The sequence below is a fragment of the Gorilla gorilla genome, chromosome 18 (genome assembly GCF_029281585.2).
Source record: "Gorilla gorilla gorilla isolate KB3781 chromosome 18, NHGRI_mGorGor1-v2.1_pri, whole genome shotgun sequence".
Classification (NCBI taxonomy): Eukaryota; Metazoa; Chordata; class Mammalia; order Primates; family Hominidae; genus Gorilla; species Gorilla gorilla.
The window spans coordinates 27,644,166-27,660,987 of NC_073242.2; the positions used below are offsets into that span (position 1 = coordinate 27,644,166).

The 16,822-nt window shown below is 47.4% G+C and overlaps 1 protein-coding gene across 21 annotated transcripts in view; it reads left to right on the plus strand.

Annotated features, from left to right (window-relative positions):
• The window catches only part of KATNIP (katanin interacting protein), a 232,361-nt gene that overhangs the window by 139,384 nt on the left and 76,155 nt on the right, over positions 1–16,822 (plus strand). For 10 of the 21 annotated variants that reach the window (XM_063699554.1, XM_063699557.1, XM_063699558.1 and 7 more), the window contains 4 exons: positions 10,640–10,812; positions 11,786–11,905; positions 13,897–14,003; positions 16,204–16,306. In XM_063699554.1, coding sequence (XP_063555624.1) covers positions 10,640–10,812; positions 11,786–11,905; positions 13,897–14,003; positions 16,204–16,306 — 503 coding nt within the window. The remainder of the gene's footprint in view (positions 1–10,639; positions 10,813–11,785; positions 11,906–13,896; positions 14,004–16,203; positions 16,307–16,822) is intronic. The other 11 variants (XM_063699555.1, XM_063699559.1, XM_063699563.1 and 8 more) reach the window with 2 other exon arrangements.

Genomic DNA, 16,822 nt, shown 5'->3' on the forward strand with positions numbered 1-16,822 from the left:
CACAGAAATAAAGCAACACCCCTCAGTGTGAGTGAATTAGAGGAATTTGACAGCCCTGTACTTAGTGTTCCTGTCAAGAAAACCTGCAACAGCAAGACCATTCTGCCAAAGTCCAGAGACTCTTAATATATTAACCAGCGTTCATTAACAGTAAGTGACAGAAACCCTAATCAGCCCAAGCAACAAAGGAGAATGTCTTGCTCACAGACCTAAAAATTCCAGAATAGTAGAATTGGCCTCAGGGATGGTGGGATCCTGGTGCTCAGATGGTCTCTCGGGAAGCTGTTTCATCACTTAGCTTTACACTTCTCTAGCCCAGTGGTTCTCAAACTTGGACATGCATCAGAATTACTTGCAAAGCCAATTAAAACACAGATTGTTGGCCAAGCATGGTGGCTCACACCTGTAATCCTAGTGCTTTGGGAGGCTGAGGCAGGAGACTCATTTGAACCCGGGAGTTCAAGACCAGCCTGGGCGGTGTAGTGAGACCTTGTCTCTATTTTGTTCTTAAATAAAATAATAATTAAAATAATCAGATTGGCCGGACATGGTGACTCACACCTGTAATCCCAGCACTTTGGGAGGCTGAGGAGGGTGGATCTCCTGAGGTCAGGAGTTCAAGATCAGCCTGACCAATACGGTGAAACCCCGTCTCTACTAAAAATACAAGTTAGCCGGGCATGGTGGCGGTCACCTGTGGTCCCAGCTACTCAGGAGGCTGAGACAGGAGAATTGCTTGAACCCGGGAGGCAGAGGTTGCAGTGACCCAAGATCGCACCACTGCACTCCAGCCTGGGCAACAGAGTGAGACTCTGTCTCAATAAATAAAATAAAATAAAATAAAATAAATCAGATTATTGGGCCCCAATCCCAGAATTTCTGCTTCAGTGTGTCTGAGGTAGAGGTAAGTGTTTTAATTCCTAGCAAGTTCCCAGGCGATCCTGACATTACTGGTTTAGAGAACACATTTTGAGACCCATGTCTCTAGTTACTACCAGGCAGGCATTTCATTGATGGCCTAGAGATGGCCCCCAGTGGCTCCAGGCTTCCTTTACTATCTGCTTTGCAATCCCCAGGTGAAACAGACAGTTCTTCTCTTAGTTCAAGAACCAGCTCTCTCCTGAACCAGCCTCCCTCCTCCATGGTCAGGGAGAGGTAGTCTGGCATGGCCCAGGCTGAGCCAGAAGTGGAGTCAGATCTGCAAAGATCCACTCCAGCCAGGGCCAGGACTGGGGTTACAGCCACCCAAAAGGCTGAGAAAGGTGAGGAAAGAATGGTTCCCTGAAGGAAACCATAGGTGCTATGAAGATCATGGTGCCAGGTAGACAAAAGCCACTGCTATCCATTTCATATAAAAATGAACCACATAGGTGGCCAGGCGTGGTAGATCATGCCTGTAATGCCAGCATTTTGGGAGGCCAAGGCAGGTGGATCACTTGAGGTCAGGAGTTTGAGACCAGCCTGGCCAACATGTCAGAACCCCGTCTCTACTAAAAATATGAAAATTAGCTGGGTGTGGTGGCATGTGCCTGTAGTCCCAGCTACTCAGGAGGCTGAGGTTGGAGACTCACTTGAACCTAGGAGGTGGAGGTTGCAGTGAGATCACGCCACTGGACTCCAGCCTGGATGACAGAGTGAGACTCCGTCTAAAAAAAAAAAAAGTCAACCACATAGGACATTTTGCCACAGATTCTACGGAGGCAGTGTAGAGCAATGGACTGTAACATCCAAGAGTAGAAGTCGTTTAGTCTGGGGGCCTTGATTGCTGTCCTTCAAAATCACCTGCACTCCTGGGCTCAAGGAGAGACAGTGGCAGAATGATGACAGGGCTGCAGACAGCACCTGCCATCAAGAAAAGTCCCAAAAGCAGCTTTAGAGATGAGAAGAACACAGGCCTTAACAAGCCAGGTCTGTCGGCTAACTATTACTGCCTGACAACCCACCCCAAAATGTAGTGGCTTAAAACAGCAACCGTTTTATGATTGCTCATGAGTCTGTGGGTGGACTGGGCTGTTCTGTAGTGAGCTAGCAGGTGGCTGGGCCAGATGGTCTAGGACAGCCTTACTCACATGTCTGGCAGTTTTGTTTGTCCTGAGGACCTTGGCTAGGACAGCCCATCTTGGCCGCGTAGAGTCTTATTCTCTAGCACTGGTGATTTCAGGGCAGCAAGAGAGGATAAGCCCATGCCTGGGTGCTTTTTAAAGACTGCTTGGTCATGATTGCTAATGTCCTGTTAGCCAAAGAAAGTCACCAGGCAGGGCCGGCTGCAGTGCCTCATGCCTGTAAGCCTAGCACTTTGGGAGTCCGAGGCGAGAGGATCACTTGAGCCTGGGAGTTCAAGACCAGCCTGGGCAACAAAGTGAGACCTCATCTCTACAAATAATAATAATAATAATAAAACTAGCTGGGTGATGTGGTGCATGCCTGTGGTCCCAGCTACACAGGAGGCTGAGGCAAGAGGATGACTTGAGCACAGGGAAGTCAAGGCTGCAGTGAGCCATACTCATTCCATGGCACTCCAGCCTGGGTGACAGAGTGAGACCCCATCTCAGATAGATAGATTAGATAGATAGATAGATAGATAGATAGATAGATAGATAGATAGATGATAGATAGATAGATAGATAGATAGATGATAGATAGATAGATAGATAGATAGATAGATAGATAGATAGATAGATAGAAAAATAAATAAAAATAAAATGAAAGCCACCAGGCCAAGCCCAGCTAGAGAAACAGACACTACCTCCTAATGGAAAATGCTGCAAAACCACATTGCAGCGGTCCACATACAGGGGTGGGAGGAATTCGTGGCCACTTGTTGCAGTTCCCGATGCCATAGGAAGCAGGTAGCCTGATAATGTTGGCCCATTTGGAAATGCATGGAGGCTTTGGAGCACTCAGGCCTAGAACATTGTCCCAGGGCACACTCTCCCTTCCCCACCTCCCTCTTGGCTTTTAGAAGTGAGTGTGGACATCTGAAGACAAAAAAGGCTATGTCTACCATTTCCCTGGACTTTTTGCCACACAACATAGTGTACAGTTTCAAGGCCTACCAGGCATGTGACCACAGGGAGTGGGGTGCACTGTGGAAACTGGAGCACTTCAGCCCTGTCGAAAGGGGGCGCCATCACCTAGCTCCAGCCAATGGTTCCCACATATGAATACTGTTCCAGGTTTGCCAGATGGTATTACTTTTCAGGAGATGCCAGGAATCCCAATTTTCAGGTGGATTTCCTTTTTTTTTTTTTTTTTTTTTTTGAGCTTGGCATCTATTTTCAATTTTTCTAAAAAAGTGAAAGTGACACAATACATCTCTGTAGGCAGGTTATGCCTGTGGGCTGCCGGTTTATGATTGCTATAATAGACCCTTGTTGTCCTTAAATTTCATATTCGCCATTTCGGTGGCTTCCCAGGTGACCTCCAAGGCCCCTTGCATGTAGTAAGGGGTAATTTTGCTGAGACTCTGAATTTGAGCTTTTCAAGTCACAGCTGGTGGCTGGTGAGCCGACCAGCGGCCTCGTGCCCTCACGTCTTCTGTGTGACATGTGTTGCATTCATGGTAAATTTCCTGAATTGATACACCTTTTTTTCTCTGTGAGAGAGAAGAAAGCCAAACACGAGTGAAGCGAAGATAAAGCAAAGTTATCGGAAGAGGGATGGTTCTCAACCAGAAAAGAGCAGTTTGGGAGAAGTTAAAATGTGCAATTTGGCTTTTGCTGGTGGCACAAATGGACTGTGTGAATAGATCTACCGTCCTCTAGATCTGTGATGGGAATAAATCCACCATCATGGGGTATTCAGGCTAGCATTCGCCCAAGTGAGCGATGAGAGCATCAAAAAGAATTAAAAGGTGGTTACCTCATGTGCACGTGCGTGCGGTGTGAGGGAGTGCACAGAGGGAACGTGATTTTGGAGAACTGGGGCACCATGTAGGACGGTTCTGGAAAGCCAGGATGGGAAAAGCTCTGGTAGTGGAGCTGCAGCATTGACCTTCACTTGGAGAAAGGGTGATTTAATTTTTAAAAGCATGTTCTTAGCATAATATGACTCAAAGGGCACAGACAGCACCTGATGATCATGTTGCTGGAGGAGCATTTCCTCCCAAATGAAAGACGCTCAGGGGCAAAAGGGTCTGTGCAGATAAAACTGGTCTCTACTGGAGAAAGATGCCTTTGTGAATCTCCTTGTCCAAGAGAAGTGAGCATAGGGCTGCAGCAGCCAAGGACAGATCGTCCTTCCTGCTCACAGGTCATGAGACGAGCTTCCAAGCTATCTCAGAGGCCCCTTGTTCCATCCCAGCCCCAGACTGATGAGGCACAAGAGGAACAGGCTCTTGCCCAAAGATTGGCAGTAAAAAGATAAGGGTCACCACATGGTTCTTTTTAGACAAATTTTATAAGTGCTTCATGCGGGAAATGGTGAATGAGCTTGTGAATTTCAGGTTCTACTTGTCCTGGTGCTGCCCAAGCCTTCTACCAATGCTGGTGTTTGCACCCGACGTGTCAGGTGCTGGCGCATTTGTTTAGCTTTGACACAATCTTGGTCCCTTATTTATGGAATTGTCTATAGGGTCTAAAGGGAGCTTGATTTTTTCAACTGTGCTTTACTACAGATGATGGAGAGAATCATGTGGTTGGGTGATATTCACAAATACTTAGATTTACAAGGTTTGGGGTTTAAGTCATTTTTCATCCATCCATTTAGCAAAAATTATAATGCCAGGTGTCAGGGATACAACAGTAAACAAGATGGGTATGACCTCATGAAGTAGCTGAGGCTCTACAAGAACTAAGTCCGCAACCTCTCCACCCTCGTTGCTAACCATCCTTCCCCTTGCCCCCCATTCCAGCCCCCTTGCCACTCCTCAGTGTGCTGAGCTTGACCTACCAGGGCCTTGGCACCTGCTGTTCCAGGCGAAGGGAACAGGAGGGTATTCCCAGGGCTCACCGCCTTCGTGTCCCCACTCAGATATCTTCTTCCCAGATGGTACATCTCAAATGACAGTGCGTCCCCTCCCGTCATGAGCAGCCCCTTACCCTCTGCGTGTACCTGACCCGTGTCTGTCTCTGCTTTGTGACTACAAGGTCAATGAGGGCAGAAAGTGTGCCTGTTCCTCCGACCCCTGTACCCGCACACCAAGAGCAGCATCTCACTCAACCAAAGAAGCTCACAGCATAGTGCAGGTGGTAAGCCTGGTAACGAAGTACCTTTGACTTTGTGGATAACTCATTTCTGCGTTAGGGGCGAGGGTGTGTCTATACTTTGGGGTGTTTTGGCTTCAGCTCCAGTATAGCTCAAAACCACATCCTTCAGCTTCCTTCACTCCTTTTGTGGTCCTCCTGGCTATTTCAAGGACCTGATCCTTTTTGCACTGAGTAAGGAAGATACTGGTGAGCTCTTCCCCATCCTTTTACCTGTTGCTTGTTTCCATAACAATAAGAATCTGCAACACAGCTTGCTAAACAGAGTTTCTTCCAAACCTCATTCTCAGCCCATGTTTGCTTTACTTTCTCATCTCTCCTGTTGCCCAGCAGGCCAAGTGACAGATGAGAAGGGCAAAGCAGCCTCCAGTGGGCGAGCAGAATCCCTGGCTCACTTGTCTGGCAGCTCCTTACCTCTCTGTCCTCAGGAGCAGCATCAGGGATGATGCTAAGAGACAGTACATCAAAGTCTGAAAATGGCCTACTTGATTTTTTCTTTTCTTTTTTTTTTTTTTTGAGATGGAGTCTCGCTCTGTGGCCCAGGCTGGAGTGCAGTGGTGTGATCTCGACTTACTGCAACTTCTGCCTCCCAGGTTCAAGCGATTCTCCTGCCTCAGCCTCCCAAGTAGCTGGGATTACAGGCGCCCGCCACCATGCCTGGCTAATTTTTGTATTTTTAGTAGAGACGGGGTTTTACCATGTTGGACAGGCTGGTCTTGAACTCCTGACCTCAGGTGATCCACCTGCCTCAGCCTCCCAAGGTGCTGGGATTACAGACGTGAGCCTCTGCGTCTGGCCCCACTTGATGTTTATTGCTCAGAGCAGCCATCCACAGGTGCTGTGAAGGTTCCTCTAGGTGCCTTGACCCTTCTCAGGGAGCAGCTGGGACGTGCCCTGGCCTTTACTAGAACAGCCAGTGGGTTCTGTTGGCCCTCACAACATTTCTTAGAAACTGGAAGACATTATGAACAAATAAAATTCAGGGGATTTCACATAAATTTCAGATGCTAGCTTTTCTTGGGGGAAAAAAAAGCATTTGGTAACACTAGGAGCACAGCCCCATAAGGCAAGGATTGGCTGGAGCTGGGAGGTGGCTTCTATTCAGTGGCACTCGGCCCCTGGCATTCAGTGACACTGAGATGGTTCTTGGGGCATTTGCACTCACAGCCCCTTTGCTGGGTGCCTGGCAGAACTTGCTATTCCTTCATTTTAGCTTAGCATTCCGATAAAAACCTACCATCATCCCCATCAGCCCAGTGCCTGGCTGTCCTGGAAAGCAGCCCAGTAGAGCCTCCGGGTGTCTCCTGCCTTCTCCTGCCAGTGACATTCTTGATGTTGCTACCCGAACATTCAGACACAGCATTCTAATGGGGCGTAGCAAGAGGGTCAAGTGCTTCGACAGGAGCCTTTAATAATCAACAGCTGATGGTTTGCTAAGGTCCTGAGAATGGAAGCATGCTGTTTTTCAGAAAGCCTTGTACCAGGTCACAAGTATACATAGATCCCCCAAGATGTCATACCTGTAAATTTCATTAGTTTGTTTTAGGCCAACATTAATACCAATCTTTGATACCCTTAAATGATCCAATCCAGTTGCCTATGTAAAATTTACATCTCCAGGCCAGGCACGGTGGCTCATGCCCGTAATCCCAGCACTTTGGGAGGCCGAGGTGGGTGGATCACTTGAGTCCAGGAGTTTGAGACCAGCCTGGGCAACATGGTGAAACCCCGTCTCTACAAAAAATACAAAAATTAGCCAGGCGTGGTGGCGCATGCTTGTAGTCCCAGCTACTCGGGAGGCTGAGGCTCAAGAATTGCTTGAACCCCAGAGGTAGAGGTTGCAGTGAGCCGAGATTGTGCCACTGCACTCCAGCCTGGACAAGGGAGACCCTACCACAATAAATAAATTAATTAATTAATTAATTAATTAATTAATTTACATATCCAGCCTAGACTCTCTCAAACTCTGGATTCCTGTGTGCACAGGTCAACTCAGCAGCTCTGTTCTGGTGCCACACTCACATCTTGAACCCAGCTTGTCCCAAATTGAGCCCTCTGCTCCTCCCAAACTTCCTCCACCCACAGCCCAGCTGAAAGCAATCCCGTCTTCTACTTCAAGCCATCACTCGTGGAGTCACCCGTAACTCCTCTCTTCCTCTCCCATCCACAGCTGGACTGTTAGGAAGTCCTATTGGCTCTGTCTCTGGCAGATGCCTGTAATCTGACCACATTCTGTGTCCCCTCCTCCACCGCTGTTGCCTCCTGTCTCCTGGACAACTAGTAGCCCCTGGCCATCTCCCTGCTTTCACCCCCACCTCCTTTCAGTCTCTTCTCCACTCTGCATCTGCATCAGATCTGGTCTTCTGCTCTGAATTCCTCAGTGGCTCCCCATTTCCCGCAGAGCATGGGCCTTACAGTGCCCTGCAAGGCCCTGCATGACCTGCCCTCCCCCAATCCCTTTCAGGCCTTCTGTCAACCTATACCCCTGCTGGCTCCACTCCAGCCCCATGGGTACCTAGCTGCTCCGAGAACACATCACACGCCTCCCATCTTTGCGCTGGTGCCTGGAGTACACTTCCCTGGTCCTCTGCGAGGCTCTCTCTGCCCCTGATATCCGCACTCCAGATCTCCCTTACCCCGATCTGCTTTGCGTGGTTTTTCATGTCAGTTTCCACATCAAACACTGTGTTTTAAATTTATTATTTCTCCAGCTTATGGCCTCTCACCATGTGAGTGGGGGACTTGGTATCTCTGGTCACTGCTGTGTCGCCAGTGCCAAGAACAGAGCCTGGCACAGATAAATATTTCCCCAAGCGTTGAGATTCAGTAGGTAAACTCTTTAAGCACCCCAAAGAAATATTTGGAGCAGCTCTATATTTTAATGGAGTATGGTTTAATATGAAAAAAATCCAAACATAAATAATTGAGAGGATGTTGCACTGACCTCCCCTCCCCGCCCCAATGTATCCATCCATTACCCATCCTTGGCAATAATCAAGTTACAGCCAATTTCATTTCATCATCACCCGTACCCATTCCCCAGATTTTTAGGAAGCAAATGGAAGCCTTCATATAATTTTACCTGCAGATATTTTAGTATTCTTTTCTTTTTAGAGCGTCATTGTACTCTGTTGGGTGGGTGTACCATAATTTATTAGATGCTTAGTTTTATTAGGTGCTTCTTTTATATCACTGTGTATTTTATAAAACCATCTTTCCATTCATGGGAACATCCAGAATCAACTGCAACTTTGCAATACTTGTTTTCTTAAATTGGGGTGTTATTACTTTGTAATTCTTGTTACCCGTGCAAAAGTAAAACAAAAAAGCAATAATATTGCAAAATGCCCATCCTTCTTCCTAACATTATATATTATTCTTTACAGGTATTCTGTAAGAAAGTTAATTTTTTAAATAACTTTTTGTTTTGATGCAATTTTATTTTTTATTTTTATTTTTTTAACTTTGAGTTTCAGGAATACGTGTGCAGGTTTGTTACATAGGTCAACTGCATGTCACAGGGATTTGGTATACAGATAATTTCATCACCCAGGTAATAAGCATAGTATCTGATAGGTATTTTTTCTGGTCCTCTCCTTCCTCCCACCCTCTGCCCTCAGTATACCTCAGTGTCTGTTGTTCCCCTGCTAGTATCCATGTGTTCTCATTGTTTAGCTTATAAGTGAGAACATGCAATATTTGGTTTTCTGTTCCCATGTTAGTTTGCTCAGGATAATGGCCTCCAGTTTCATCCATGTTGCTGCAGAGAACACGATCTCATTCTTTTTTTATGGCTGTATAGTATTCCATGGTGTATTCCATAGTATTCCACATTTTTTTTCTTTTTTTTTTTTGAGACAGAGTTTCACTCTTGTTGCCCAGGCCGGAGTGCAATGGTGCGATCTCGGCTCACTACAACCTCTGCCTCCTGGGTTCAAACGATTCTCCTGCCTCAGCCTTCCAAGTAGCTGGGATTACAGGTGCCTGCCACTACACCCAGCTAATTTTTGTATTTTTATTAGAGACAGGGTTTCACCATGTTGACCAGGCTGATCTCGAACTCCTGACTTCAGGTGATCCACCCACCTCGACCTCCCAAAGTACTGAGATTACAGGCATGAGCCACCACACCCGGCCTCCACATTTTCTTTATCCAGTCTACTGTTGATGGGCATTTAGGTTGATTCCATGTCTTTGCTATTGTGAATAGTGCTAGATGAACAGACATGTGCATGTGTCTTTATGGTAGGATGATTTATATTCCTTTGGGTATATACCTAGTAATGAGATTGCTGGGTCAAATGGTAATTCTGTTTTTAGTTCTTTGAGGAATCGCCATGCTGCTTTCCACAATGACTGAACTAATTTACACTCCCACCAGCAGTGTATAAGCATTCCCTTTAATCCCCAACCTCGCCAGCATCTGTTAGATTTTTACTTTTCAATAGCCATTCTGATTGGTGTGAGATGGTATCTCCTTGTGATTTTGATTTGCTTTTCTCTAATGATTAGTGATGTCAAGCATTTTTTCATAGGCTTGTTGGATGCATGTCTTGATACAATTTTAAACTTAAAAGTAACATTGTAAAGATGGTACACTGACACTTCCACCCTGCACCCACATACCCAGATTCACCAGTTAACGTTTTACTCCAATTGCTTTTGCTTTATATTCTATGTATATATATAATTATATAAAATTATATATAATTATACAAAAATTATATATTTATACAGGAATATTATGCACACACATATGTGTATGCCTGCTATCATGTATTGATCTGTAAATTAAATTATATAACTGTAGATAAATTGATCGATAGAGGGTGTGTGTGTGTGTGTAAATATTTGGGATGAAGTTGCAGACATCATTCCCCTTTACCCCTGAACTGTGTTTGTGCATGTGCATATGTGTGTGTACATGTATGTGTGTAAACTATTTGAGATGAAGTTGCAGACGTCATTCCCCTTTACTCCTGAACTGTGTGTGTGTGTTCGTAAGCTATTTGAAATTAAGTGGCAGACATCATTCCCCTTTACCCCGAACACTGCTATATATATCTCCTAAAAACAAGGGCATTCATTTTACATAACCACAGTACACTAACAAAATTCAGGATATTTAGCATTACTAGAATACCACTGTCTAAGCCATAGACTGTATTTGAATTTTCCCAGTTGCCACAATAATGTTCTTTACAGCACTGCTCCCTCCCCAGGACCAAGTCCCCCAGGGCCACCACTGCATTCAGCTGTGTCTGCCTAGTCTCCTGTAATCTGGAACCGTTTTCTCTGTCTTTTACTGCCTTGACATTTTTGGAGAGTATGGGCCAGTTGTTTTATAGAATGTTCCTCAATTGGGGTCTAATGGGTTGTGAGCTGCACTCCGAGAATATAATCTAAAAGAACGTCCCCCTGTCTTCTGCCCTCAGGACCTGGAAGCCGGCGAGAGAGACCCCTGTCTGCAACCCGCAAAACTCTTTGCCAGGCTGAGGACCCAGAGGAAGACGCCTCTGCTGTGCTCCAAGCCATCCAGGTGGAGAACGCGGCCCTGCAGAGGGCGCTTCTCAACAGAAAGGCCGAGCAGCCGGCCAGCCCACTGCAGGTGCGCTCCGGGCTGGGAGAGGAACCGGGGGATGCTCCCTGGACTGGGCAGTGTCTGAGCTGCAGTTGAGAAGAGCAAGTGGGCAGAAGAGAGAGGTGTAGTGGGCATCGCTGACCCCAGACTCATCCGTGTTTCCACTGTTCAGACAGTCACCCACTGACCTGCTAAAGCTCCCTTTTCTTCTGCCTTCTTTTAGCTCTTTATTTCACAAAGCCTAAGCTGGGTACTAATCTGCCTCCAGTCCTCACTGATTTCCCTGCAAACCCTGGATACCTTAGACCAGGGTTGCAAACTGGTGGGTCAGTGAAGAATGGAGTCAACAACAAGCTCTGGCTTCCCAGCAAAGGTCTCATTCCCGAGCGTGGGCCCTTCAGGCCTCCGCAGTCGTCACTGCTCCCTATTGTCCTGCCCCTGGCCCACTTCACTTGTTCACGAAACCTCTCTGGGCCTACAGGGGTTTGAGTTTCCACCTGCTGCCTTCAGCTTTGAGCAGCCAACAGGAGGATAAATGGTGGGTAGATCAGGGACCTTGGGGAGCTGGAGGCGTTGGGTGTAGCTTGGTGTGCACATCCTTTCTCAGAAGCTTGGTCTGTGAGTCGCCTGTTGAAACCCTTTTTCTTAGCTTGTCCTCCCGATGCTCAGAGTAGCCCTGAAATAGGCAGGGCTGGTTTCATTGCCTCACTTCACAGATATAGCCACTGGTGCCCAGAGAAGCAAGGTGGCCTGCTTCTCTCAAGGACAAGGTGATCACATCTTTGGAAGTGGCCAAGATCTGCCCGCCTGCAAGCCCAGGGCCCTGTCACCAGCACCGGTTGTTCCCCAGGCTCTATCTTGGGGTTGATCTTTGGGGCATCCATGGAGCAGCAACTATTGTCTGTGTTCCCAGACCTCTGACCTTGCCCCTGAACTTTATATCTATGGTAGCTTGAGAAGGTCCCTGCCCTTTTCTGTGCCCTCATCTTTCTGTGAACAGCATGGAGTGAATGGCTTTGTTCCAACATCACATCATGTGATCACATCCTTCCAGGATGCAGAGGGACCACCAGCAAAACCATGGACCAGTCTGCTGGAGGAGAAGGAAGAGACCCTTGAGGTCAGTGCTAGGCAGAGATGAATGACAAAGCCCCACGCATGTGCGTAGCTCCCGATGGTGCCAGGCAGAGATGAATGACAAAGCCCTATGCATGTGCATAGCACCTGATGGCCTCCAGGGCGCCTTCCTTCACACTGTCCTACCAGGTCCTCACTGTGTGCCCTGAGCACTGGTGTCATGCTGCCCATTTCACAGATCGGGAGACCGGGAATGGCGTGGCTTACCCAAGGTCACGAGTTGAAGCTAGAACTCACCCAGGCCTGCTGACTCAAACTGTTGTTATTATTTCTATTTATTTATTTTTTTATTTTATTTATTTATTTATTTTTTGAGACAGAATCTCACTCTGTCGCCCAGGCAGGAGTGCAATGGTGCAATCTCGGCTCACTACAACCTCTGCCTCCCGGGTTCAAGTGATTCTCCCACCTCAGCCTCCCAAGTAGCTGGGATTACAGGCGCACAGCCACCACGCCTGGCTAATTTTTGTATTTTTACTAGAGACAAGGTTTCATCATGTTAGTCAGGCTGGTCTCGAACTCCTGACCTCAAGTGATCCACCTGCCTCAGCCTCCCAAAGTGCTGGGATTACAGGTGTTAGCCACCACGCCCGACCTATATTTCTATTTATTGACAAGACAATGCAAAAACAGATCTTAGTACCTTGAATAAATCAATTTTTTATCTGTATCTATCTAGGTCAATTAAGTATATCTCAGCAAATTTGGTCCCAGAAAATAAGGAAGTGAATTAATAAAATGCCCAGGACCATCTTTGCTTGGTTATACACAGGTCTGTGCCATGTGCTCAGAATACAGAGGCAGCTGAGACAGATGAGCCCCAGCCCCATGCAGCTTACAGGCAACAGCAAATAAAACCATACATAGACAGGGTGATATCAGAGAGCGATGACAATCACAGCTGCTAATATGTGAGAGAATGACAGGGTGTGGGGTGATGGCTGCTGCTCACAGGGTGGTCCTGGGTGCCCCTTGGAAGGCATGTCCCATCTGAGCTGAGCCCTGCCTGTTCGGAAGGCACCAACAACAGGGAACGGCATTCCAGGTGGAAGGAACAGGGGAAAAGCCTTGAGGTGGGAATGAGCCCAGCCTGATCAAGGAGCAGGAAGAAGCCCTTTGTGAGGCGGCGAAGTGGGGACGGGAGAAGCAGAGGGAGACAGAGCCCAAGTGGGACAGGGTGTGCATGTGACACCCCAGAGCACTGGAGCTGTTTGCTGTTTGCATTGCTGCCACTTGTCCTGCCAGTTCCCATCATCCTCGTCTGCCACTAGCCTGTGTTTCTGACAGGCCTGCAGTAACTGCCCAGGTCCGGAATTTCTGAATGACCTAATTCCTGACCCACAGAGATTCCGGGGACTGAAATCGTCTGCCGATGGACAGCAGCGCACATTTTTAGCGTCGATGATAAATGAAAAAGAAGGGGAAAAGGCTCAGAGAATTAAAAATGAAAGGGCCTAATGCTGTTACTGGAATTCTTCATAGAGTCTGCTTACTTTGTACAAAGCAGAACAGGGGCTTGGTTGAGATGGTGAGAGGATTTTTTTTTTATTTTTTATTTTTTGAGACAGTGTCTCACTCTATCACCCAGGCTGGAGTGCAGTGGCATGACCATAGCTTACTGCAGCCTCAAACTCCTGGGCTCAAGTGATCCTCCTGCCGCAGCCTCCCAAAATGCTACAGTTACAAGCATGAACCATTGCATCTGGCCAGTGAAGCATTTTGATCAGAGAAAGTTTCCAGTCACTCATCGAAGTGGATTGTTTCCTAGGAGCGCCCTGGTCCTCGGAAGCTGAGATGGTGTGAGGGGTTCTAGATAGAAGCTCCAGGCAGTTGCTGTCACCCTCACATTCCTGTTCCTGTTTTCTACAAAGGGACTGTCAGCCTGAGCATGCCTGCCCTTGACCGTGACCCTGCTGTGTCTTAGGCCAGGAGTGTTGCCTGAGACATCTGTTTAATAAGCCTTTCCATCCTCAGCTGCTTCCCATCACCACGGCGACTACTACTCAGGAGCCGGCCGGGGCAGCAGGAGGAGCCAGGGCCATCAACCAGGCCATGGACAGAATTGGGCTTCTGGGAAGCAGGTACTACTAAGGCTGAGGCCAAACCTGAAACCCCTTAGCAGTGCAGCCATGGGGATCTTCTTCATGAGGATTCTTTGCTTTTCCTACGTTTTTTTCAGACCCCTTATTTCTTTCTTTAAGATGGAGTCTTGCTCTGTTGCCCAGGCTGGAGTGCAGTGGCACAAACAGCTCACTGCAGCCTCAAAGTCCTGGGTTAAAATGATCCTCCAGCCTCAGCCTCCTGAGTATCTGGGATCACAGGTGTGTGCCACCGCACCCAGCTAATTTGTGTACTTTTTTGTAGAGATAGAGTCTCACAGCGTTGCCCAGGTTGGTCTCCAGCTCCTGGGCTCAAGCAGTCCATCCACCTCGGCCTCTCAAACAGGCGTAAGCCACTACACCTGGCCCCAAACTCTGTTAAACTATTCCTTTAGACTATACTCTGTCTCCCCCACCAGCCCTAAAGCTCTCAAATTGACTTGATTTCTTTTAGGCATATGGCTCTTATCTTGGTCAGTTTGGCCTCAACCTGTGTAGAACTTGAACCTTCTCCAGGTTTCCAGTAGAATACCCCATGCAGCACAGGGGGTTAAACTTGTTCCCCAGCTGGTCTAGGGGGTGAGGCTGGCCCACAGCAGCGTCCTTCGAAGCTCCTTTTCTCTATTAAAAGTTTGTTCAAACTCAGCATTTTGTTCCATTAACGTGTAGCAGCAGTTATTGGAACTGTCAGGTTTTATTATCAAAATAAAGCCTTCCCTCTAGTCTTCAGACAAAATAGATCTTCAGAAAGATGCGTCAGGCTGAGAGCCTGTAGTTTCTAGCATGCCATGGCACACAGACACACTCTGAGGGCCACTGCACAGCTGTGCATGTTGTGCACTGTGCAAAGTGCCTGGCTGAGAGGCGAGAAGGAGCTGAAACCCAGCCTGTGTGCTGGTTACTAAGCTGAGGGTCTGGCCTGGGGCTGCATCAGCCCAGAAAGGGGGTGGTGGTTTTTCTGCATGAAGAAGGAATTCACTAGCCAAGCTGTGTGCCCTCCAGGTCTGTGTCTACCTAGAGGGAGACCTTTGTTATAACTTACAGGAAAACTGAATAGGCTAAAGGCAGTGCCATCCATTCCTTTAAGACTCTCCAGGCCCCAGGTGGAAATCAGGGCTATGTACCATTGTGGCCATAATAAGAACTCGCAGATTCCCCTGCATGTGAAAAGGCCGCCTGGTGCGGTGGCTCATGCCTGTAATCCCAGCACTTAGGGAGGCCCAGGTGGGCAAATCACCTGAGGTCAGGAGGTCGACACCAGCCTGGCCAACATGGCGAAAACCCATCTCTACTAAAAATACAAAAATTAGCTGGGCATGGTGGCGAGCCCCTGTAATCCCTGCTACTCAGGAAGCTGAGGAAGGAGAATTGCTTGAACCCCAGAGGCAGAGGTTGTAGTGAGCCAAGACTGTGCCATTGCACTCCAGCCTGGGCAACAAGAGCAAAACTCCATCTCAAAAAAAGAAAGAAAGAAAGAAAAGGCTGGGCCATGAGGATATTTTACATCTGATGCAGTTTTATTACAAGCAGCATGCACTCCGCCAAATGCTTCGTTCCTCGGCATCGAGATCCTTTGTGCTTCAGGGCTGTGGGGGTACCCAGCCTTAAACTGCACACGTGGGCATGTTTGCAAATGATGAAGGCACGCTCTGCTGGGTTTAGAATGCCATGTCCTCAGAAACAAGAGGAGCAGAGCAGATCTCCAGCCCAGGAGTCAGCAAATTGTTGCTGTAAAGGGCCAGATAGTAAATATGCTTTGTGGTTGGTTTTGTTGTTGTTATTGTTGTTGTTATAGTTTGTTTCTTTGTACAACCTTTTAAAAACATAAACCATTCTTAGCTCACAGGCTATATAAAAACAGGTCACGGGCTGGATTTGACCCGTAGGCCTTAGTTCAGCTGACCTCTGCTCTTGACTCTCAAGTTCTAAGCTTAGGGAGGTCAGCTGGCCACCTTGCCCCAAGCAGTGTTTCCCCAGCTGGGCTCTGATTCCATCACTAATTGTGTAGCCATTTATAAAGGGAGAAAAACAGCAAGCCTGCCCTTGCCTTTGAACTGGATACAGAGTGCATACTTCTTCTTCAAATCATTTCCTATCCCCGAGTGCAGCACTTTTGATTGGAATGTTCTCTTTTGTGTATCATTTACTACTTCCTGTTTGCTAAAACCAAATCCCATTTCAGACAACAGCAGAAGCTTCTGAAAGTCCTCCACGCCGTCGAAAGTGACTCTGCCCATCTCAGCAGGGTGGTTTCACCAACCAAGGAGCAAGTATCAGACGCAGAGGTGAGAGCCTTGACTTGATTTTCAGTTGTACATTCAGGAAGTTCCCTCAGAACAGTCATTTTGCATCAGTGAGGATTGCTCTGACAGTGGTTAAATGAGCATCTCTCTGCCTGTGTTTCCACCGCCCCCCGCTCCCTGGTACACAGAGGTATATATGATGAAGAGCAGGGGCAGAGAAAGGAAGATGTAGGCCAGAAGTTTCAGCAGAGAGAAACCTGTCTGCACAAGAGGAAATATAAATAGCGTGGAAGCCCATAGGAAAATATCCAACATCGCTGGCAATCAAGAAATGCAAATTACAGCAACCTAAATGTCCCATTTGAGCTCTGAATTGACAAATTATTTCTGATGATAACCTCTAGTGCTAGCAAGGTTACAATAAAGCTGCAGCAGTCCCACATATGTGGCAGGCAGCTGTATAAACAGGTGAAACCCTCTTGGAAAACAGAATGCTTGACCTTAGGAAGAGCCTGAGAAACACTTATGTCTTTCCACCCCACAATCCCACTTCCTTAT